This window comes from Trichogramma pretiosum, unplaced genomic scaffold, assembly GCF_000599845.2.
Source record: "Trichogramma pretiosum strain Unisexual culture from Peru unplaced genomic scaffold, Tpre_2.0 scaffold15, whole genome shotgun sequence".
Lineage (NCBI taxonomy): Eukaryota > Metazoa > Arthropoda > Insecta > Hymenoptera > Trichogrammatidae > Trichogramma > Trichogramma pretiosum.
Window position 1 is genome coordinate 20,517 of NW_019641686.1, and position 26,069 is coordinate 46,585.

At 43.1% G+C, this 26,069-nt stretch overlaps 1 protein-coding gene across 2 annotated transcripts in view; it reads right to left on the bottom strand.

The window, feature by feature from the left end:
- Window positions 1-15,201, bottom strand: part of LOC106650053 (T-box protein H15-like) — a 29,960-nt gene extending 14,759 nt beyond the window's left edge. For both annotated transcript variants that reach the window (XM_014367833.2, XM_023461223.1), the window contains exons 1-2: window positions 14,122-15,201; window positions 4,089-4,362 (exon numbers count right to left, since the gene is read on the bottom strand). In XM_014367833.2, coding sequence (XP_014223319.2) covers window positions 4,089-4,362; window positions 14,122-14,776 — 929 coding nt within the window. In that variant the 5' untranslated portion in view covers window positions 14,777-15,201. The remainder of the gene's footprint in view (window positions 1-4,088; window positions 4,363-14,121) is intronic.
- Between the last annotated feature and the right edge of the window lie 10,868 nt (window positions 15,202-26,069).

Below are 26,069 nucleotides of genomic sequence, written 5' to 3' on the forward strand. Positions count from 1 at the left end.
GCATGACGATTGAAACGTCGCGCACTCGTATACGCTTACCTGTATTACATTAAAGCTTCGACATTTTAAGTACTTTCCACTTGCGCAAAGACCTAACGCGACTCGCCATAATGTACTTTCGCAAATGCCATAAACGTTGACGTTTTTTTTTTTTTTTAATTTTTTATTATTCCTACAGCCTCTTTACTTTTCGATAAAGCACTTTGCAGCACGCCCGTGTTTTGATTTACACTCGGTGTGTGCAAGCGCGTGTACACATTCGCACGAGGCGGTTAGAAAATTAGAAAATCTATATACTGCCGTGTCGTGCCAAGTGTCGAGGACAACACGACAGCGACGAGTACGTGTACACATAATATCGATTTTCCGAGTCTCTACGTAGGAAGCAAGTTTCTGTAGAAAGGGCGATAATAAGCGAGCATAGTTTTGCTGCTGTCTGCTATACTACATATGATGTGCGCGCAGCACAGGTTTAGATAGATGCGCGAAAATGGAAATGCGATAAGAGAGACTGAGAGAGAGAAAGAGAAGGTACACGGCGGGACTAGGAAGGATTAATTGGTGGGTTATCTGTCTCCCTCGCCTCATAGTGCCAAAGAGCGCCTAGCGACGATTAATCATTCGAAATAAAGTCCCTCTATCGCGGCTGCGAATCACCGACTGATGAACGGTACCTAATGACATTTAATTAGCGCGGCGGCGTCGGCGTCGGTGGCAAGGAAAGCCTCGCGCTCACAACACACACACACACACTCATTCACGTATCACACGATATATATGTGTATAAATGTCGTGCCAGTACGAGTGTATATGCGCACCCAGAGTATATAACTTGGAAAACCCGAGCGAGAGAAAGATGATTTATTCGTCGTCGAGACCGCGTTTAGAAGAGGCCATTTAAAGATCGAGAATAGAGCTATGTACGTACGAGCGAGCACGTTTAATTTTGCAATTGTCGGATTTCGAAGCGATTTTAACAAACGACTGCAGCTGTAGTGGGTAACATTTTAGACACGCGATACGTGTGCGATCGTATTAAACGTGCGGTTATTAAAATTTTGCTTACACCTACTATGACTCTCGAGCCAAGGTAGTAATCGCGTGCTGCGCATCGGAATTGTTTACTTTGTAATGTTTATCAAGCAAAAGTGACGCGGCAGTTTGACAAACATACGTTTTATTGCTCAAAATGATTTTTGAAACGGCGCGCTCTGCGACGTGCACGTGAAAAGTGGAAAAATAACTTTTCGAATTTGCTACATCTCGCCTGATGTGACATGATTATTTCATGTTGACGCGCGACTCGACATTCCAATGTACATCTGAGTCGAAGACTTTGTAAACTCGTTGAATTATTCAAAATTATAAACGTTCTTAGAAATAGAACGATCAAGCTCGAGGAGAACGATACGTCCTTGTCGAGATCAACAAGAAGCTACGTGCAGATCTGTATCGCAGCTTTCATTAAAAAGCAATTGTTTGCGCGTTAAGGTTGAAACATAAACTCGCGCATTTCGCGCTAGTAAAATGGTAAAAATTATAAACTTTTGCGACGTTATTATAGTTTATAGAATAGCAGTTTCGCGCGCGATGGGCATAAATATATTATAACAGCTCGCAGAGGTTGCATGTATATTAGCTGGCTATGCTGTAGCGACAGCAGCTCGCGACCTCCCAAGTGTCGCGTCGCGTCGTCGTCGTCGTCGTCGTCAGCATTGCAGTTAAAAAATATAGCTGCTGCAATATGAATGTCTCGAAGAGGAAGAAAGAAAGAGAGAGAAAAGGATCGTGTACGACAGAGTTCGCGAAGAAGAAGCAGCAGCAGCAGCAGCAGTTTGAGAGAAGAAAAGACGTCACGCTGAGGTGGACACCCGCCGATCTTATCTCTCTCGAGCTGTACAACTTTTCCCTCGCAGATGTTCTTCTTTTGGATACTTTATAAACTCGCGTGCGTACGCGTAATTCTGCATCGACATCGAGCTTTTGTGTACATGTATTTTGTCAAATTGCATCCGATCGCAGACTTTCATCAATTTTGCCTAGAGGACGCACAGCCTCCGAAGTACAGGGCAAGGCATAAAATTATTCACAAAGTATATTAAAACGTACATCAAGCGTCAAATTATTCTCGAGTGTTACGTACACAGGAGGGGTGCACATTTTACGTTCGGATAGCTTCTCGATGCAGTTCATTATCACTTTGTAGAGCAGCCGTCGCGCAACAGAGAGCAGAGAGCGAGAGAAAGGCAAAAGTCTCGAGTGCTCGCCGCCTGTGTAAGTTGACATCGAAAGAGGAAAGCTGCCAGAGCCAAGATCTAATTAGCCGATTCTCCTTCTCTCTCTCACTGTATTATATCGCCGGCGTATCTCGAGGGAGGTGTGAGCTCAGGGATATCGTGTACTGTCGACTGTATACAAAGCTGTAAAAGTTTTGTCGAGCTGCTATCGCAAAAGTGTCGGCTCAGTTTTTCCATTCCCGTGTCCATATTATATTTTCACGCCACGGTACTTGGCCCTTTTTATGAACAGTAGTAAGTCTATTTTACTTATAATATACCAGTATCACAAGTAAAATAGACTTTTTGCGTACTTCGTGCTTGAGGATTTGATAGATCATCGATACAATATGGCCATTTTTCTCGAAATGATGTATAATGAGCTAGGCCGCAAATCACTCGTGGCTTAAATGTCAAGTCGATTATTCAAAACAAATTAATCGTATCTCCCCCCGCACGTCTATTAGGTCGTGTACTCGCCATTATTAAGTAGTCGAGAGTTCCTTTAGGCTCTCCGTTCATACACAAATCCATCATATTACACGTACACAAGTACATACGTATACACACGCGAGAGGCAGAGCTCGAACAGGGTGTGCTGCCGCGCGAGTAAAACAAGCTCGGCTATATTTTGACAACGAAGCTTATGTATTTATATACGCACGCCAGCGAGAGCTGCGTTAGTACAAGTCGAGCTGCCGAGCGATAAATTTTTCTCGAACAAGCCCGGCGCGTGCCTGCGCCTATATGCTCCTCGCAGTAGGCGCGATGAAGCCGTTACTGCCACGCACCGACGAGAGAGAAAGAGAGACGGAGAGAAGCTCCGAGCTCCCTCTTCCAATTGTATTTATACGTTCGGCTATACGCGTGTATGGATACTATAAGCTTTAACCATATTATACACGCCCAAAGTCGGCCTTCGAATTGACTTCGACCTTAACGCGCACGTACTTATCGTAACGTAGATCGTCATCTCGTGGGTGCCGTAGAGCTGAGAATACTACTGGCGCAACTTCAGTTTTCTATGGATTGATTTTGTCCAAGTGCATAAAGGGAATAACGGGGAAGATGTATGGTTGCTCAGTAATTGCTCCGACAATTACAATCACGCACTTAGCGCTCGAGCTTCTCGTTTAATTAAGTAAAATAATTTTTCAGCCAAGAATCAAGTTAGCGGCAATCGCTGCTGCATATGTGCTATAAAAGGTACATAACGCGAGGACAATGTCTAACTCGAATGTGCCCGAGAGAAAGAGAAAGAGAGGAGAGAGAGAGAGACTGACACAATGACGGATCGTACTGGGCCGTTGAAACCCTGCCCCGGCTACGTTTAAGCTGCAACACCGACGTGGCACGGCGCTCCGCAGGGAATCGATGTCTTTCCGAGTATGCATACACCGTACACGAGTAGCAGTGGCAACGATAACAACAACAAGAGCGAAAGCAACCCTTTCTAAACGATTACGTGTGCTGCTCGACGTACACCGCCGCCACCACTGCTTCTCTCTTCTATTGCTCTCTCTCCGAATTTCGTTGTATGTGTATATGTATGCGTTATAATGTACGTCGCCCGTAGCCAGCCTGTGATAAATTGGACGGATCGAGATTTCTATGGACTAGCTATAGCGTATTATGCTGCACAGCCCCTTGTACGCATACGTGTTCGTGCGCAGCCCCTGCCTGCAAAATCTTGGCCCTGATGCTGCTTGCGAGCCAAAGCTTCGGTCGATCACTTTAAGTTTACGCTTATAAATTAACAACGCAATCAACGTTATGTGCCGAGTATAATAATTATAGATATAATGTACGGACCTTCCCGTTTTCGTGATGATCATCTCGGTACCGAGCTCGTTGAACTTGTCCCAGAGATCCTTGGTTTCCAGATGACAGATGACGTGCCGCAACTCTTCGCAGTTGGAGCGCTCCTGAAGCAGCGGGTTCAGGGGCGACGGCGCTTTTCCCGACGTGCTGCCCGTTTCGTCGGTCTCCTGCTCGTCCTCCGAGTCCTGGGACGACTGTTGCTGCTGCTGCGACTGCGACTGGGGCTGGGACGAGGGTCGACTCGACGACGTGCTGGCTTCTCTCTCTGCAAAATAAACACGTCGTTCGTTTGAAAAAATCACGTTCAACGGCCGGCTTGAAAAGTATTTTAAAAATAACTCGACTACAGCTTATCAATTGTTGAGTTTTGTCTGAAAGATTATCTCTAAGAAAGATTAATTCCAGCCGAGAAATATTTTCAGATCAGTCAATCATCCATGTTTACATTTTGTCAACAAACTGGTATACGAGACTCAATAATCTCCCCAGACAAAAAAATCAGTCACCAGACTAATTAATACATCTAGAAATATTCTGTCTTCATTTTTGTTTCAAACGAATACGATTCCAACACAGTTGCAACATACGCTACACGTATGCATGCAGCAATGTGGAGGATCGCGACGATGCATACGTACACAGCGAGGCGTTTTTGGCACGCGCACTCGGCCAAACGAAATTAATTCAATTTCGTCGAGGCTCTCTCGCGCACGAGCGCATTTATTCGTCGCGTCGAGCGTTAAAAGAAACGCAGCGAGCGGCCGACGTTATATGCAAAGCACAATCTTACACACGCACAAACTGCACCTATATACACGATCACGGTGTACGCGTATAATAGAGATGCGTGGAGACGCTCAGCGAGCTTAATTTGAATTTATGCGCCAAGTTGGCAGTTTCATTTGGTCGATTTAAAGGCGCGCGTGAGCTTTTAGCCGTGCACTGCTGCTACACACTTATTTACACACACACACACACCACAGCGAAGATATGACGTAGTGTACGCATATATAGATAGGATACGCAATTAATAAGAGTCGTTATTATAATAGTCTCTCAACGTAGACTCGAGCGGAGTCGAGGCCTAGATGAGACACCGAAAATATGGTGTTTATGTGGTATATACGGATAATTTGCTAGCCAATAAATTGTCGCGAGCGCTTGTGAAAGAGAGAGAGAGAGAGGGAGCTATGCACGGTGTGGGATGTATCGCGAGTAAATAAAATGCGAGCCAAGCGATGCGCAAACGGATTTATGATGTTCTATCACATGCGTGCCCGCGAGCTCGCGTGAATCTAATATATTGCCTTGTACTCGAGGAAATAAATACGTTGAGCTTCATTTGTTGCGTACATCATTAATGTGACTCGCAAAAAAAAGGAAAAAGAAGTAGGAGCCTCGTTCAAGGACGATACTTTTTTTCATGCTTAGACGAACGTTCACCCTGACGTCAGGCTCGGTGCATATAGACAAGCGAGAATGAAGATCCTGCGGTATTATAGAAGAAGAGAGAAAGAGACCGAGAGAGATAATTAATTCGAAGCTTCTGCCGCTGTTACTGCAAAAGAGAGCTTTAGGACGCGCTTACGTATACGCGTGTATTATATTATATATCTATATAATACCGAAATTGATAGCCGGCACCTGACGCGCACTGCGTATACACACAAAGAGCCAATTCCTGTAGACCGGGCTGCAAGTGTATTGCCTGTGTATGCGTGCAGTTTATAGTACGTGTGACCACCACCATCGCCGACGCCGTAGCGCGTAACTGCCCATTACCAAGTTTATTATGGTTTTCGACGCTCTCTCTCTCTCTCTCTCTCTTTTGCTCTCAACGTACACACTTATGCAGCTTATGTATATGCGTTCGAGAGGGCCTCCGTACCGCCGCCATCGCGGTTAGCCGCCGACTTCAAGATGTATGTACGCGCATTTGCACTATACGTCGCAGCGAGTCGTGCCTATAAACATACACGCGTGCACACATCATATACGAGAAGTATATGGAGCGCCGCGTACGATATACGTATATACGACCAGAGCAGCGTGTAATTATGCAAAAATTGCGAGTTTGAATTTTCTAGGGTAATTAATGCGTCGAGATATGATACTTGCTATGTGGTCGTTCAACGATCGTCGCCATTAACGCATCGTGCCCCGGCAAATACGTGAATAATATGAAAATAAAGTCAACTTACTGTCTCGTATATCATAAGCTGCGCTTGACGCACTGGGAGAGAAAGAAAAAGCGAGAGGTAACTACATGTGTGGCTACTCGGGCGACGCGCGTTCGTTCCAAAGAAAAAGCTATAACGATTGTTTAGACCCCTGCACCTCGTATACATTCATGACTAGCACCTATGCGTGCAACCACATGTGTATCTGAGAAAACGGACAATATGAGCGCTCATCCGTGAGCGCCTTGCCTTCTCTACTTGTTCATTTCGTCTTTCCCTCCTCTCGTTCTTTCTTTCTTTTTTCAACCGAGCTAGCAATGAAGAGTATACACGAGTGGCAAAACAGTATAATAGATACGCACGATGTACATAGACGGGGGGGGGGGCCCGGCGCAGCTTTTCGTAGACGACAGAAAGAGGAAACGCAGCTAGACTATATTCGAGGCTCACGATACGGCACGCGCTCAGAAAACCGGAACGAGCAGCAGCGGTCCATGCGACGAGCTTTGCACTGCTCTATGTATACTGCCCAATTATACTGGCCCTCGGCGCGCAGCAGCTATCCTATATAATGTACAGCGATCCGTGTGCGAGCTTTAATTGCGACTTCGCTAGGGCATTTTGTCAAATGAACGAAACGATGAAAACATCGCTCGAACAGCGCCGAGCTTCCTTTCCTTTTTCGATGACATTTATATGGGTATTTGCGATACGGCTGTGGGAAATTTTCATTTGTCTCGCGGCGCTAATCTTAATAATTTTAACTCATGATGCTTTCGCGTGTTATATATCTGCGATGTTATCGGACTGGATAAATTAGTTTTACAAGAGGATCTGTGTAACGAAAAGACAGAAAAGAAGAAAAAAGAATATAACAGCGATGTGTCGGTGCACGTGTAAAACCCGATACCTGAACATAGGCACGGGATTCTTGATATTGCAGGCAACGAAACGCTTAGTAGCAGCGACGCGTAGCTGCAAGTCAATTCAGCAGCGATATACTTGACGAGTCCTCGGCGAGTCGCGCGCGTCATAATCGCAGAAACGAGCTCTCTCGGTGGCAAAAACGAGTCTCTCACGAAGGAAAAATAATCATCTCGTCGTAACATACATTTTCTGTCTAGGGTATACGTACATTCCCCTCGCAGCAGCAGCAGCTCGATCTGCGTAGTTACATACGCAAACACGTTTACGAAACGTCAGTAAGCTGTCAGTCAAGTTTTAATACGTTTATATAGGAATACAGGCGAGAATCAAAGGGCTTGTATTGTACTTGTATACGGCACAGACTCCAATCGATTGATTTTTCCATACTCTCGTGCTTGTAAGGCAGCGTGCAACACACGTGTTCGTACACTTAAGCCACTTGTAAAATGATATTTATACAATATAATATATTTCGCGCGGGCTCGTGGGCTAAAAGTCAAAGCCTCGACCTCTCGAACATGCTCGAGCAACGGCTACAGCAGCTCGACGCGCTAATTGGTTGCTGGTATAAGTGCGCGTGTGGTCCGCAATTTATAAATGTACGCCGCAGCCGACGACGACGACGACCAAGACCAAGACAACGAGAAGAGCAGCCTAGCCACGAGACGAGAAGGCAATATATCGTGTATTTTCGTCGATTACAAACTCGCGCCCGGCTTATTTGGATTAGGAAACGAAAAATTTCGCAAAAACAGATATTTATAATATTTATGAACATATAATAATAAGCATAATAACGATAGCTGCGACGGAGGAACTTGCATAAATTCATGCCCCTTTCATCATCCTCGTCAGACGGACTATTTTATAATTCTTATATGGATAAACACGAGTTTCGCAGATCAGCGCATATTATAGCGCGCTCGGATTTAATGATTTTTCTTCCGCTTTTGAGAAATTAATGATTATAAGCTCGATTGGTGTTGAAAACGAGATATAGAAAGCTAAGCCGGTTTACTGCACGGCCTTTTTTTATGTATAATAATGTATACGACGACGAGACAGCAGCGACGCGGTATTTCCGATTTTGCTCGTTTCTGTATAAATGTGTGCACACGTCGTATCATTGAAATCCGCATGTGTATTTCCCGTTACTCGCATGCTTCGATCGCCCGTACGCATACACATAGCAGCGCAGAATTAAGATAAACGCGCAAAAATCCTCGTTCGCTGCATAAACATTGTAAACGACTTCATGATCAGTGCATGTGTGTGCGCGCGTCATTTTATCCGCGCGAAATCGTCGCAAGTGCATCGCGCGCACATGTGGCAATTTCTCAAATTAGCGAAATCCATAATCTGATGGAGCGATCGCAGAAAATCCTCGCTCCTCGCGTGTGCGTTACACGATACATCCGAGAGCTGTGGCGCGCGATAATAACGTCGAACCTCTCACGTCGCGAAACGCGTTCGCACGTACATACATTATCTTATTATATATATCCAACATCGGCGTCGATTGACACTCGCGCGCGCACACACACACACACACACACACACACACACACACACACACACATTGGCGGCATTTATATTTTCCCAGAGATTCAATTACATATTTCACTTAAACGCGCGCGTACACACGCATGTCGGCCGTAATATAGGTATACGCGAGCAATTCTTTTGCTCACTGCACGCACGCGGACTCATGTGAACGCGCCGAGCTGCGAACTGCACGCACACGCATATGGACATGTTATTTTGCCAATGATTGCCGTTCTATTTCCAGATGATTCGTGAAACTCAATCGTGCACATTCGCCTGCACGAATATGTACGCGTACGTCATGTAGCAGTGCTCTTGAGATGCTTTTACGAAAGCAGCAGCAGCAGCAGCAGCAGCAGAAGCGCGAAGATAAGCGACTGCGGTGGCCGCGTTTGCACGTGTAGACGAAAATTTCGCTAAAATGCCCAACTGCATAGGAAGGTTGATTCTCGATTATCAGCTCGTATAATAATACGTAGGCGCGATCGGAGCTCTCGTCTATACTAGCACGCGTGTATTTAGATAATAAATAAACACGCTCTCGACTCGAACGCTATACTATTAGCCGAACGGCGCCAGTTTCACGACGTATTAATATATTTTCGCTTATTATCATGAATAATGTATATGGCATTGAAATCGAATCCTATATACCGATGTCGATCCTTCCTGCGAGATTCTGTCTCGCTCATCGTCATCGTCTCTTCCTCGTTTCCTCGCGGAATAAACTACATTTTAAGCTCGTACAAGCCTGTATAGGTGTGAGTGCGTGACGACGGGATGTTCGCGCGTTTCGCAACGAATCAAGCAAACTACACGATTGATATGGATATATATTAATATTTCGTCGTTAAACATAAAAATCCATCGCCCAAAGGTGTCTGTATCTTCGACTCGCATAATATAGCAATCCGCATATGCTTCGAATGATGTTGTCTTTTTTTTATGTATTCACGTCGTTCGAACTTTTATATATTTATTTTACTGCGGGTGAGTGTCCCACTTATATGCATAAATAAACATGCTGGTGCGTTGAAAATTAAATACAAATTTGATGAAATAAAAAAGTTTGAAATTTTGAAACAAAAAGGAAAAAAGATAATCAGTTCAATGTAGATCATTATCAACTTGTTTTGCTATTAATTTTACGACCGGCGCCTCTTCGGCTGCCTCGATGACGAAGCGATACGGATATTTTTATATTATTATAATATAAAAAAAAAAAGAAAGAAAAAAGCTCGAACGCGGTAAACAACGATCGAATCCCAAGGTGCAGTCATGGCGACTCATTGTCATCAACGAACGCATGACGTATACAGACACGAGTGCATAAGGTGAATCGTGCATATAATTTATGTACACTACAAGCTTTCGTATATCCACGTACGCTCTCGCTCACAATGATGACCTTACGATCGAAACGAGAAAAAAAAATAAATTGAAGCTTTAAATAAACTCTTTTCTTTTCAAATATTATACGTGGAAAACGGCTAACGGGTCACGCAGGGCCGATACGAAAAAAATTTAGAGTATAGCGAGCATGAGCGTATTGATAAACTTCGGAGTTGGTAAGGAAAATATTTAAATATTATTACCCGCGAACGTGGACGTAAAAGTACGGCTACAAACGTAGCTGCAAGATCACTTAAAGACCTTTGGAGTACGTGTATACATGAGTCCACTTTTGTTGCTCTTGTATAGGCTCGGACATGTATGTATGCGTAATTTAACTGTGTTAGATATCTCTCAAGCTTTTATACCTGGTGGACTCTCGCAGTTGTTGGAAACTTTATTATATTTACTCTATATACCGAACCGCTTCATTGCGACTGTGTATAAACATTAAACTGTAGAGCCGAGAACGACCTAGCGGATTTTATACTATTTCGCCTTGATCGAAAAATGTCTTTTTAGGTGGAAAAGATGCTAATTTGTCCACGCGTATTATGTACAGTTCGTATAAACGGGCAAATATGATGGTCGTCGAGTCTGCGTAGGATGCGCGTGTCCGGCTGTTTTGAATAATAATAAATATGTCGGAATCGATTATCACCTAGTTAATTCGTGTAAATCTTTTCATTCTGCCGTAATATCGACGTCGTGTCGCGAATTTTAACATTTTTCGTTGTTGCTTTTTATCATATTGGCCGATATGAAATCCACCCACATGTTCCGAAATACATCAGCGACCGTGTGTATATTCGGCTCTTTTCTCCGACTCTCTGGGCGATAAAGGAAATAAAAGTAAAATATAAAAACTACACGGCGAAATTTTACGCAGCCACAAAACGAATGCAGAAAAAAAGGAGAGCCTATATAGAGTCTCCCGTAAACGAGTCTCGCCATTAATTTATCGAGGCACACTCACTTTGGTGTATACGTATACGCGTTGTAGCGGGGGCTGCCGTAGTAGCGCGCGTGAGACCGCACCCTCTCTCGCGACATAAACATGTATGTACACTCGTGTGCTTCTGTGTATATATATCGTACGTACACGGCGCGTGTAGGTATATATTTATGTACACAGAGTACATTTTTTTACGTAAATGCTCCTCCGCACTCGCTCGGCTCGAGCTAGCTCGCTACATACGCTTATTCACACGATCTTTGAATATTTCATTTTGCTTCCTTTTTTTTCGTCGCGCTGTTACTGGCGTTTCCTTTGTTGTTCTGAGCGCGTGCGCCTCGTGGAAAAAGACGATGCCGAGGCAAGAAGTATATTACCTTGTGTGCTCGAGCTTTTGTCTCGCGCGATCTACGTGTGTGCGCTGGCTGTGTTTGTGTTGTAGTACGCGTACGTATTCGAGTGCACGAGACCAGCGTAAGTCGAGTCGTTGCAGTTAGCAAGGAAAATAATGCTTCTGTAAAGCAGCGCACACAGCTGAAAATTGTTTTATTTTCTGAAGCACAAATTAATGTAATATCTCGTATATCTGCACTCAGCACGCATGAGTGTAAATAATTGAGGAAAATTTGAGCCACTCGAGAAAAGAATGACTCTGAGAACATTTTTTTTGTGACTAAATTATAGTGTCGCCTTCCATGAAACTTTCGGCTCTTTTGACAGGAAAAAGAAGCATTTTTCAGAGCCAACAGCGCCATCTAATGGACCTCGTCTACCTACACATTTCTTACACCTCGCAATTTTCGTTGATATATTTACAAATATTTAAAAGTACGCGAGTAACAAAAAAAGGATCGATTTCTCGACGAAAAATTAAACGCGCGCCCATGACGGAGATGCGAAACTTTTTTTTTTTATTGCAAATAAATATATTCACGGCAGAGAGCGACGTGCGTGCATATTATAGGTACGTCTGTGAGTCTGAGTGTGTGTATATAAATATGTACAGCTAATTTAATCACCAAAATAAATTCCCCCATAATTCAGCGGAGCGGCAATCAACGTCAGATTTAAATTTCACCATACTATACATATATATAATTATCATGTAGACGGCTGGCACACATATATACACGGGCTTATATAGAAATTTTCTCTCTCGTGTCCGCAGACGTGTGCAGTGTGCAGTGCAGCAGCATATCGCGCGTCGTGTGCAGCATTCATAATACCGTATCACTCCTGCGAGATAATTGATTCATTGCGGATTGGCTCGCGCGTTTACGTATACACGTATAATACATGCGGGTCTTGAAATTCAACGCGCTGCACCGGACAGTGTGTGTGTGTGTGTGTGAGTGCGTACGCTGTGCGCGGCAGTAGTTGCACCGACCTTTTTTTCTCTCTCTCTCTCTCTCTCTCTCACGTGCATTTTTATGTATCTTATCTGCGAGCTCGATCGGCGCAGTCGATTGATCATGCTAACGGTGACAGAGTTATCCGCAGGCTGTGCGAAATAAAGTATGTATCCATTTCACACGTTTTTTCCGCGATAAAATGGAAAATAATATTCGAGTTGCGCGTGAAATCGTCGTGGCCGAGCATTTGGACGATGGCGTAGACTCGCCGCGATGCCGCGCGAATTTGAGAATATAATTAATTAAAATACGCGCCCATCTTAGCAATATATTTGCACCTTGCGTATAATAATATAGTTGAGTCTCGGAATTTATTTATAGATCTAAACGTGTACATTATTAAATGGTATAGCTCTATTCCGCTGTTAGCGAGCGATCGTGCGCGATTCGGTCTCGCGCTGCCAAAATAATTGCCTCGCGACTCCGAGCAGTCTCGCGCGCTCGGCCGACTCTCTAGCTCGGGGGATTAAATTTTCGTCTCGCAATCTCTCTCGCTGTCTATAATAAGAATTAGCCAGAGCGAGAGAGCAGACGCGCGTTGAGTGACGATTAACCAAATGAGCCCGAAATGATATTCGAAAAATTTACAACTGCACGCTTAGGCACGCGCACGTGTTTATATCGAGTGCAGCGAGGAGCGTTGTAATATAAGCGTCGTCGAGTCGCGCTTCTTCTTGCGGCTCGAGAATACAGGCGATCGTCGCCGCCAAATGCGCGCGGCCAATAAATCCCGCGCGGACGAACTTGCGCGCGCGTTATAATGTGTACGTGCACCGAGGCCGACTGCACCGCAACGGTACATAACAGTTTTTTTTTTCTTTCATTTTTCTTAACGCGCCGCGATTTTCTATATATATAGAGTCCGATATATCGCGTGTCAATCGAGAGAGAGCGAGAGAACACCGCGGAGCAGCGGCGGCGATGGTGTGTCGGCGTGAGTATAAAAGCCCTTCGATCGTCGATGTACATTACACACTGCGCGTACACACAGGCCGCAGACACTAAAGACTGGTCATTCTTATTATTATCATCATTATTAATAATATTATTATCGATCGACATATTTGTCGGCTTGAGAGATCGAGAAAGAGGCAGGGAGGGAGGAGGAGGAGGAGAGACTTAAAGGCCCTTCATGTGTATACATTCGCTCTTTGTAATAATCTGATGATGATGCGCTCTCTCTCTCTCTCTCTCTCTATCTTTCTCACTGTGAAGAGAGCTGCATGTAGTGAGATATGTGCAAGCATATACGGAAGGTTAAAGTTCACCTCTGCCGCAACATATCAAAGGATTGAACTCTTTCGCTCTCGCTCTCTTCCAAGCGATTCGTACTCGTAGCTCGTGACTGTACTAGCCTGCACAGGGCCAATAAATGTCTTATCGTAAACATAATGTCGGATGATGATGATTGCATTTCGCATTTATCAGACGTGCGCTCAAACTTTGGGAATTATTTAATTTTAGCCTGTATGATTATTTTTTTTACTTGCATGATTTTACCTAAACAATCCGTAGGTCATACATCGAGTCAACGTGCCTATGCGTATATTATTCACTACTCGTATCAATATGTATAAATCGTACGAGCACGAAAATGACTGATAAAAATTTACCATGTTGATGTAATTTTCCTCCACCGACGGAATGATGCCTGCTACTTCTCGACTCTCTGCTGCTATTGTGAATCGGGGGTGCTGTCGCACTGGACTGTAATTGTTGCTGCTGCTGCTGTTGTTGTCTAGTGTCTCTAGCCATAATGGCAGCTATGCTAAAGTCCGTCGCGCACTGTCTGTTGGAGCAGTTGTTGTTCAAATTGTTCAACAAGCTCGAGTTGGGCGACGGACTCGCGCTCGAGCTGTCGGTGTGATGCTCGACGTCCAGATTATTGTTCTGCTGACTCGCGGCGGCGACGGCGGCAGCAGCCGCTTCCGAAGTCGACGACTGCATCTTCAGCATGAGACGACGATTTTGCCGCTGCTGCAGTGAATAGTCGTCGCCGCAGTTATTGTCGGCGAACACGTCGTCCTCGTCGTCGACGTGCAGGCCGCTGCTTTCGTGATCGTTATTATTGTTATTGTTATTATTGACAATCAACGATCGAGACCTTGGACGATCCGGCCTGCCAAAGGCTGACAGACCCAGTGAATGCAAGCGATGATGATGATGATGATGATGATTGCTGGCGTTGCTGGCAGTGGTGGCGGTGGTAGTACCGACGAGCAGCTGCTGCTTCCTACCGGCGAGGGCGCGCGACTCTAGCAACATCATCCGGCGAGCGACAGCTCCACTTTTTTTCCTCGATTTTCCGCTTATTTTTCGCGCAATTGCTTTTGGAAAACAACAGTATCAGTAGCACGTTTCGTTATTTATTTATTGGCCTTTTTTAACCATCGATCACTCGAGCAGTCAAATGTTTTTATTTGGGCAATGCGATCATCGATCGATCGACGAGTAACAACAAAGTTCGCAAGCACGTAATCCTCATCGTGAAAATGCTGAAAAGCGAAGTTTCCGCTGCTCCGAATAACAAGTACCACTCATATCGCTGGGTCATCACATAAAATTGCACAACGAAATAATCAACGAACTAGGATTTGCGCACTTTTGAACAATCTTATCATAATTGCAGCACGAACGCGTTACATCACACCGTAATCGGAACACGGACGCGAGAGAGACACAGGTAGAAAGGAAAGCGAGCACTGTCGAGTACTTGTGGCGGTATACAGCTGCAGACGATAAGCGCGACAAGGAGAAAATGCGAGATATCGCGTCGCTGTGTTGCGTCCTGTGCCGCACGCGCGCCGTCCGTCCGTCCGTCCGTGTGTCGCTGGCGTGGTTACAACCACTGGCCGGGTCGAGGCGCACTATCCACTCGCACTACTGGCTCTCTCGCGCGAAGCCCACATTATCTGGGCGCGAGCCGAAGAAAGGCGCGGCGCCCGAGAGAGAGAGAGAGAGAGAGAGAGAGCGCGAGAAGAAGGCGGAATATTGCCTGCACACAACACCGAGATAGGAGTGTAGTGGTGGCAGCAGCGCTGGCGACGATTGCCCCGACGATTTGAAAAATCGCGCAGCCAGCGCAACGAGTGGGAGAGAGCGAGCTGCCTGCCACCGCTATACATCTGCACGGCTCCGAGTGTGTATATTTGCACGTACCCGAGCTCTGCCTGGAGAGGGGGGAGCATTTAACTCGCTCGAGTATCGAACCTTCCCCTCCCCCCAGCGTCAAAAGAACGAGGGGCGTGTCCCCCTCGCCTCGATGGCCCCGCCCCCTCCGAAAGCGTCGGAGTCGGAGGCTGTTCGCGGCGTACGCCTATGTGTTATTAGCGACGCGAGACACCCGACGGGAGGGGAGGAATAGTAGCAGCTGCCATTTTTTTCTCTCTCTCGCTCGCTCGCGCGCATATCCAAGGGAGGCTGCTGCTGCTACTGCCGCGTTGCTGCCACCACCGTTGCCACTGCTGCTGACAGCGAGCGAGAAAACGCGATTTATCGCAACGGACACGTTCTTTCGCGAGTTTCGCAGCCGAGGCTCCGACTGCGTACCGGCTCTATGTGTATGAGTATGCAATCTATATAGCTATATACAAGGTACAGTCGCAAGAGGGGAGGATTTCTTTTGTCTCGCCTGTAAATGTGAGCTAGTTTTTTTTCTTTCTTTTTTTTTTATATCAGCTCGGCATCTACCTTCTCTCGCTCGATAATGATATAGATGAGTATTGGAGGGGAAGGGAGATTATTATTGTATGTGTATCGCGCACGGCCAATGATGCGAGACGTATTTAATCGCGAGGCATAATGATCGCAAAAATCAACGACGGAACGGCCGATGTGCAATATATCCAATCGACTAGTTTTATCGCGCGTTACATCGATTCCTGTACAAAATTCAACGTTTTATAATTGAAATGAAATTGAAATTAAATTATTTCAGTTTTATGAGTATTTAAACATCGGCACAAAAGTCGCGTTTGTAAAAAATTATTAATATTATTACTCACGCTTTCAAAGTTCAAGTAGCTACTTGAAAGAAATTTGGAATACACGGAAATTTTTCTCGTTATTGCAGTCGAACGAACAATAATATTTTTTTCTCTAAATAATCCATGCAAATGGGTGAAATAATAATATACATAATTGGAATCGAGGCGTTCGTAATAAACGAGCTTCGCACGTACATATAATATGAAAGAAAAAAATCAACCAGGCCAAGGATGAAATTATACTCGTTTGTTTGTATTTGAGGAGTTATTGCTCAGGCATAAAGTATGGGAAAGACGCTAACGAGCTATGTATGCATTATAATACGTGCGATAAAAATTGCGTAAAAGAGGATTTCCTCTCTTGCGCATCGGTACCACACACATATACACACACACAAGCGCAAAAAGGGTGCAAAAACTGCCAAGTTCGTTAAAAAAAAACTCTGAATACGATTTTAATATTTTAATAAGTTTAAAAATTTTACAAGTCGAAGAGTTAGTCGTATTTTTAACGAAGCCCAACATTTCGCGTTTGTTTTAGAATATAATAATTTTACTTTTCACGTGGTTAGCGTAATAGAAAAATGTAACTCAATTTTACGGTATTTCTGATAACAGAACAGTTGATCGAAACGGGTTATATATACGCTCTGGCGACAGATATCGCGACACTCTCATCGAGCGGCGTACACCTCTCTTTAGGTAGAAGCTCGCGTCGATCCATATCAACCAGCGAAATGGCCTCTCGAATAAATTTAACTGCCACGACCAATCGATACCTTCGACTTATCGGAAAGCATAGTACGAAGCCCCGAGCTCGAGTGCGCTTTTAGCCCCCATTCACGACGAAAACTTTATATATACCCGCGTACGATATAACTCAATAACGAAAAAGAAAGAAAAATAATCCAAAATTGACTGCTCAGAAATTGATTTTGTTCCCGCCATCCGTGTAATATGCCAAATGAAATTGTGTTTTTCGTATCGATCGCGTGAGTCTGCGACGTTACTATAATATCGTTGCGACGACTCATTTCAAAAACACGATCTTCCAATTAACCCCTTGCACAGAATATGGCGCTCGCGGATACATGTTCGCGCTCCAACCTGATTGTCCGATCGAAGCACGAGCTAAAAGGCGGCGAGGGATTGTTACATATGTATGATTTAAGCTCGTCTCAAGTGGTTTTTCGGTCAGGGTATAGATGTTTAATGAAACACGCTCGGCTCTCTCCGCGCCTGGAGCGAAGAAAAATAGCCAATGTACACGCACGCGTTTATAAGTGTACTTCGTAATGATTTTGCACCGAGAGTCCGTTCACGGGTGTGCGTGTGTATGTGCGAGAGCGAGTGGGGCTGACGATATACGCCGGAAGTGGCTGCGCGAAGCGGCTTCCCTTTGACTCGGAGCTTTTACACGCGCGCGCACACTCACGTACTGGTATATGTGTATAACGTGTATAGAAGCTCGAGCTTGTGTGTCTGCACGTATAGAGAGCGCGAGATAAAATTTATAACAGCTATGTCGGGCTATTTTACACCGCACGCGTCTTACACGCGTTTATCTACGTGCCTATGTACGTTGTACATTATACGCGGATGGAGCCGCGCAGCCCAGACCAGAGAGATGATTTTTAATCATCATCGTTGAATAAGTTAATATATAATGTGGAGTATACGTTAATCGTAAAATATTGTTTTTGTACGCATAAATTTCACGGAATAATGTACCGCTGGCTAGCTCTCAAGACGATGTAGTTTAAAAGCCGCAAATTCCGAGTCTGCTCTCAGCTATGTTCGCTATTAGATAACTCGATAACGCAGAGTACGACGCTGATAAGTCCGACAAAGAGATGAGACAATGTGTGGTAATTATAATGGTTTGAGGTCGTATTAATTTCCAATAGACATGGTCCAATGGTCAATCGACGGACGTTAAACAAATGAATATTTTTCAAGTAAACAAGCCTAATTTCATCTGATAATAACAGCATTATCACTAAAATATGCGAGGGAAAAGAATAAACTTGGAAACAAAGTGTCGATTTATATCGTATGAGCACAGAGCCACAGTAAGGTATGAGCGACTACTCGAGCTTTGCGTCGTATAAAAATGCTTTTGCACTTCTCTCTCGTGCTCTCGTGATCGATATCCCGAAGCGCCTGCAGTACCATCATCCATTAGCTCGTCAATTTTTCTCTCTTTCTGGTGAAAAATTCCTGCGATTAATCAATCCCGTTATCCCCGAAGATCGAGCCAATATAAAATAATTCGCAACGGGTGCCGCCGCATCATGCAGCGCGCGCACATCTCAGAGAGCTCGTGCTCTTTCTCTGCGGCTCTCGCTCGTTCTCGAGCTCCGGCGTTGATTTCCTCGAATCTTAAATACGCAAAAGTCGGTAGCTATACCGGGAGTGCGATTATAAAGCCTCGTCATCGATGAAAGAGCATCGGACTGCCGCATATACGCCGCGTGAATTGCGAAGCGAAGCGTTGCCTTGTACTGAGCTACGTGTATATATATGCCCAACTTACACAATCGCATTCCAAGCGGCATCAGCAGTGCCCAACAACGACGACGACACTTGGCAGCTCGGCAACAATCCTATCAACGATCGACCGATCGGTCAATCATCTTCGCTTACGAGTGTGCGTGTGTGTGCGAGTATATGCGTTTCACGCGGTGTGGCCTGACGCGCGCCGTAAATAGAATATAATGTGTGCGAGCCGAGCAGAGGCAGCACCTCCTTTTTCGCTCTGCTTTTTTTTTCTCCTTTTTAAATCTGCTTTACCAATCCCACTGACACTGATCCCCACTGACAAACAGCCTGCGAAGCTTTTACACTGTCACATGTACGCGTGCATCGCGGCCAAAGTCATATAATGAACAGCGAACGTTAAAGGCGAGCTGCTCCTGTTCGTTTCTTATCACGCAGATGATATGATGCGCGCGTACTTTCGGAACCAACTTGGAGTGTCGTGGCGTGGGATATACTACACACTTGGGGCTTGACTTTGAAGAATACGAAACGCGCTTCGTAATTCACGTACAACTGATGTTCGATAAAGCTTCGATTGTTGCTCACTGAATTACTAAATTCTGATCGAACGATTAGGTATCAAGTTTACTAAGAAAATATTGTCTTATGAAATCATTACAATAAAAGATATATTTTAATCCTAGTTCATAAATAGAGCAATAATAAGTAGCATTTTCACGGAGTTTTTTCTTCTACCAAATATTCACCTAACGGTGTTAATTTATTAAAAATATCTGTAAATACTAAAAGCTTTTACAGGAAAAATTCTCCCGACGTTGCATCAACATGCTTAGAACACAAAACGGCGTCGTTGGCGCTTTACGAGGAATCTTTTGAAATTCATTTCTTCTTCAAAAATGCAAGATAAGTCTAATGCGCGTTGAAAATTGAGCACATAAATCGCACACCACGACCAGTACTCGACTAATTTTCTTCAAGAAACAACTGCACTCGTGGCATACCAGTTTGAGCTTTAAGTATTCAAACACGCTCCGTGGTACTTACTGGTGTTTGCTTACGCCGAACATTTGTTTACTGCAGCCCGTAATATTTTCATTCTACAACTTTCTAGTGGATAATTTGAGCTCGTTCTGAAAACCAAACCAATCGGGAATGTAGCCAGGGATAATTGCCCTTCGTCGTACAACGTGTATTAGATATTATGTATTAGTAACTATTAAGGAGTCGCGTAAATTTGACTTTGAGACGGGTATATGCGTGATAATAGCCACTATAGATACTACATTCGGGAAACATTGTTTACCTTATACGTTTCTATAATCATCGACCATTAGTAGATTTAATTAGAAATCAAATTTGAGCCAGATGTAAGAACGAAATTATAGTCCATACAGATAAATATCATAGCTAATGTTTCTGCACGCATATGGTCTTCCGAATTTTCAATATCTGTTTTCAAAATATAGTTTTGAAGTAAATAGGATGAATAAAAGTCACCGAGTTTAATACCTATATCTATACGCAAGCCCAACATTAGTTCGTGTCGGTCAAACATTAGGCTCGTTAACGAATACAGAGTTTAAAAAGCCTCTGGTTATAGTTTAACCTAAGCCTATCTTGTCTCAGTGCCAGTCTTTGGATGAGTTCAGAGTTCCAATACAAAGCGCGTCAATGTGGCACGCGATCGCATCATCGAGGATACATAATATACCTTTTCCCTTGTGCGATCCGAGTGCTGTGCTTTGGAGAAATGAACACGCAATGATATTCTTTCTTTCCCCCTTCTCGTCATTATATTTTTTATAAGAATTATTATTTTTGTCGGACAACAATGTTTCACACCAGAAACATGATGCACACAGGTGCATCGCTCGGCTAAATATCCTATATAGATGAGGATGCGATACACGGCAAATTATCTGCTCTTTTTTCCCCGTATAATTCACGAGCTCCTTTTCATTTAAATACGTATATTGGTATATAAATGTTATGCGAGAATCGCTCGTTGCCGGCCTCTAACGTGCCTGCATTATTATACGTACGCATACATATATTGTCGCTGTTTTTTCTTCGACTTCTATTCCAAAGGCGGTAGCGGTGCGCGCCTTTGTAAATTATAAAGTAATCCGCCGATCCGCCCCGAAACTATATAAAGCCCTCGTATGTAAGTGCATATATTTTTTGCCAATTACACCCTTTTGATTGTTATAAAGTCTCCTAATGAGTGGCTTCTGAGCAAAAGTCTGCAAGCGCATCGTACACCATACCTTACGACAACAACAAAAAATTACAAGCATGGATGGAAGTGTATTATAATAAAAATGTCATTCGAATTAAAAAAAAACGTATGCATACGAGCACACGATAGAGCGCACAAGTTGCATGAATAAAGGTACTTCCAAGTCTTTACCAGCTGCAACCCGCCGTAATAAGTGGTCGATACAAACGAAAGTCATCGTTATTAGTTCCGAAGATTTTGTCGGACAAGTTTTCGGAAGTACAAATTGGCAATTTTTATTACTTTTTCTGGAATATTCAATTTTTTTTCTTAAAAAATCATATTTTTGATCTATTTTATAACTGTGCTCGTATGTAACAAATAATTTGTCAATTTTTCTAATTCGCTAAATTGTTTCAAAGTTTGACAAATAGGTCCTGATCTATTGCCTCAAAAGAATTTTGTTTAATGGTAGTAGATGATGTTATTAATCTGTAAAAGTTAATAATTATTGATTAAAATAATATCTGTATAATGATTTTAATAATAAATTCATAATTTTCATTCATAACAGTTTACTTTTGCGCTTGTTTTGAATTTGAATTGTCGCCGATGAATGTTTTCTAAATTCAATGATTTCAATTTTTTTCCGTTATTTTTTCATGTATTGGCTATTTATATTTTTCAAAATTGATTAATCAAATTTATCATAATGATTGTTCCTTTGATTAATTATTTTTTTCTTCCATTGTAACAAAAAATAAGAATAAGGGCTAATAAGTACACCGTAGTAAAATTTGACTGGTAAATTGTGGAATTGCTCATATACGACTTATTATGGAGGTAGCCTGGTGAGAGTTTTAAAATTTTCTTGACGAGTTTCAAATCACGCTGTTGTTTATAATAACTTATAATAGTCATTATAATTTTATTTACTTTAGCCATATGGATTTACAAAATATTTTAAATATAAACTGTAACTTATGTTCAATCTAACTTTATACCTTACTCATAGCAGTTTTTTTCATTTTTTCTAGTTGTAAAACCAATTTGATGACAAATGTGAGAGTATCATTCAATATTAGTTCATGTTTGTCACGGATATCATCACCAAGTTTGACTTGGAAGATCAAAGTAAAACCGCTATAACTTCTGTCATTTGGCCAAAGAGCTGTCTCGAAGAGTCGGATCATTTCCATTACAGTCGAATCATTCCGTTAATGTATTAAAATTTCTAGCGAGTAAAGTTGATGAAATTCATTTGATTTTCACTTTTTGAGTCGGGTGACATTTAATATAAAGAAGGAATCAATAATTCAAAATTTAAGGATAATCTCACACGCGGAATACATAAATATGAAAAGTAACTGGAAAACATAAATCGACCTCGAAACAGTATTTATTATTACAATTTGTACGATAAATCGTCACGTTGCGCAGAAAAGATAAAAGTAGACAAGCGATCTTGCGGCATGGAGCAGCTTTGAAATGTATCACACACCACAGCAGTTAGCAGACAAAAGTTTTTCAAAGAAATCGGCACATGTATTTATGCTAATTTAGCTCAAACGATTTCAAATGCCAACGTATTCGAGAAAAAATGTTGAAGAATGCATATACGGGTGTTGCAAGTTATGATCAGCTAATTTCGCTGAAGCTGAATCTGATCTTCATTTCGATATTATAAATATATAATATTATAAACTGTAGTCCCTAGCTGCCTTTGTTATTTATGTTGAACGGTCAAGTAAACACGTAATTTGAAATAAAATAATTCATCGGTCGCGCGCGAAGCACGAGTAGAATCGATGTCGCAATATAACAACAGCAGCAACGTACAACAGTGATTTTAAAGGCCCCACGCATTATATACAGCTCAACGCAATAATAGCTTTTATCAAGAAACGTCGGCCCCCGCGATCGCAGTGTGCGGCGCATTTCGTACATGCTACGATCGTTGCAGTTTATTAATGCGCTTAACATGCGTATAACGAACTTTAATATCGTAGTATTTATTCGCTATTCGCGCGACTGCGTGGAAATATCGTGATCATTAAAAAGCGTGTCGTAGGCAGCAGCAGCAGCAGCAGCAGCTCACACGCTCGCTGCACTCGGCAATGCACGTAGCGCAGTCCAGCGAGCATTAATAAAAGCGCGGCCGCGGCGGCGTTCGCGCGCAAAAAAATACACTCTACTCGAATTGACCAAAGGCGGCATCGAGCCGATTCAACGCGCTCACACACACACGCGCGTGCGCATTTAGCCGCGCACCGATCGAGACTTTATTGAAGTTCTTCGTCTCGCCAAATGACTGCTGCCGATAATGTTTTATATGAAAAAAATGGAGCAAGAAAAAAGTGGTAGCCCGAGGGATTGTTGAGCGCGCGCCAGAGCCACGTCGATGAAATCAAACGCGACCTATACCGCGCGCGTATATACGCGTATATATAAATATATATCGCGCAGCACAACACCAGAAGAAAGTATAAATTTTGTATAAAGGTAAAAATGTACGTCGATCGGCTTGGCGGGCTATACGCGCATACCCTAAGCGCGCGAGCAGGTACGAGAGCTCGAGCTCGCAATGTCAAAACGCCGATGATGGATCGGCTATTTGGTGTGGCAGTATTGCCCCGCTATATATCGCCTGTTTTAACGCCTCGAGCTCCGCGCAAGTGCCTATACTACACACATGCCCCAGTATAAATAAGCCTATTGGCTTTTCCTTTTACCTTCTTCCTTTTTTTACGCGCGATCGTTTACGTCGCTTCGCCATACTTGTTGTTTTGTTTTTCGTTCCCCTTTTTTTCACGCAAAAGCAATATATTTTCGTATCGAAGCTCGAAACGAAAAAAAAGAGAAGAAGGTAAAAAGAAAAAAACAAATTAACGCGTAGGTATAGCTGTACGCGCGCGGTAGAGCTCTCGAAGCGATAAAGAAGGAGCGAGACTACAGCCTGCATACCGCATAGTGGATCATCGTAACTCAAAAAAAAAAGAAAGAACAAAATCCATCGATTTTCCAGGAGGCGCGTGTAGCTCGGCTATTTCAGCGCTAGTGAATTACCCTTCTTGGCGCTTACTCGAGCTACGTACACATACGTACACACGTGCGCTCGTATACACTGGTGCACAGATGTACACACGCGTGTGGCAATTACGCACCAATGCAGTGGCTGCAGCAGCAGCAGCACAGCAACTAAATGGAAATTATTTTCTCGTCGTCGTCGTGTGCGGCCGCGAAAATGCTCCCTCTCGCCGCGTATACACCACTCGAGGCTCGTCGCTCGATTTTGCCGCTTCATGTGCAACCTGAACTCTATAATATCCGTGCAGATCGCTGTAATATTTACGCGCTTATCAGTAATTTTCACGAAAAAATTTCATATTTTCACGACTTCTCTTGAGTTGGATGCGTAATTACAAAAGAGAAATGAGATAGCGCGTTAAAAATTTGTCTTTACATGTTCAGTGAAAAAAGCTTAAAAACAAAAATCTGTAGCCTTAACGCGACGACAATGGCATGCGTATTGATAATTAGTAATTAGTAAATAGTACTTGTACAAATTGAGAGATCAAAAATTGGCTGCAATTTCCATCATAATTGTTCATTTAACAATAAAACATATCTTATACTAATGCGAGTTTCACTTTGGAATAAAGTATTGTTGACAACAAAGTGCATCTCTACTGAAAGAGTTAGAATTTAAATTGAAAATTATTACAACCGCAGAATATTACAGGTTTTCTTTAAACTTACGAATATCAATGATTGTAAAAATTTCAAATAATTTTACAGTGAGTAAAATTTAGAGGAAATATTCAAATTCTCATTTATCTAATTAAAAAATTTTTCTAATTTCTTCAAATTGGTGCTTTAAAGAAAATCAAAATTTGTTTTCCAAAATGTCAAGAGATGCGGTAGCACATAGCCGGCACAGCAGTATAATACATTTGATATTATAGTTAATGCTTTATTAACTACTTACTATATGCATGAATACGTGAAGATTTTAGAACATAACTGGGACTACACATAAGCGTCAATTGTAAAAAAACCAAAGAAACTCGACAAAAGTATTGATTAATTATGCACTTGTAATTTTCTTCAAAACAGCTATTTTCCTTTCCGCAGAACAAATAGTGCGCGCAAGCTCAGCTTGCCTAGGCCACATGCAATCAGCAAGAAGCTTTGAAAATTGCAAGCCACAGACGTGGTCCCATCAGCAATTAGACATTTCTTCGATATTCCCGCAGCTATCTTGCCCTTTTTCCCTTGCGCAAGTATATACTTATACGTACATACATGTCTAATGTAAGGGAAATAAGAAGAAGCCAAGTTCGGGTATGGGGAAAAAAGAGAGCGAGAGAAAGCTAATCTAGAGGCAAGCAAAGCCAATCGAGGATAAGATACCTCGCACTTGGGCTTGCGGACAATATACTCTCTTTCTCTCTCTCTTGCCGTGAAGTCTCTTTATTTTCCTCCCTTAAACTGCACGTGCTGCTGCTGCCACTGTGTATACTATATAGACGCAGAGCGAGTCGCTCCACTGATCCTTCCAATTACTATATCCTACGTACACACAGAGACACGGAGCAAACGAAGAGGCGAAGTAAGATAACAGAGAAGAGGCAAAATCTAGTTTCTCCATTCGATTGTAATGTGTGGGATTTTTTTCTCTCTCGAACTACAACTCGAGCCACATATATTTCTCCTTCATGCGTGTATTAGTGTGTGCGTGTGTGTGTGTGCGCGTGCGTGCGCAGTCAAGTAGCCTAGTGGGTGCCAGCTATACATCCACATGCAGAGAGAAGCGCACAAGGGGCGCTACTCGCTGTTTGTTACCCGGCGCATA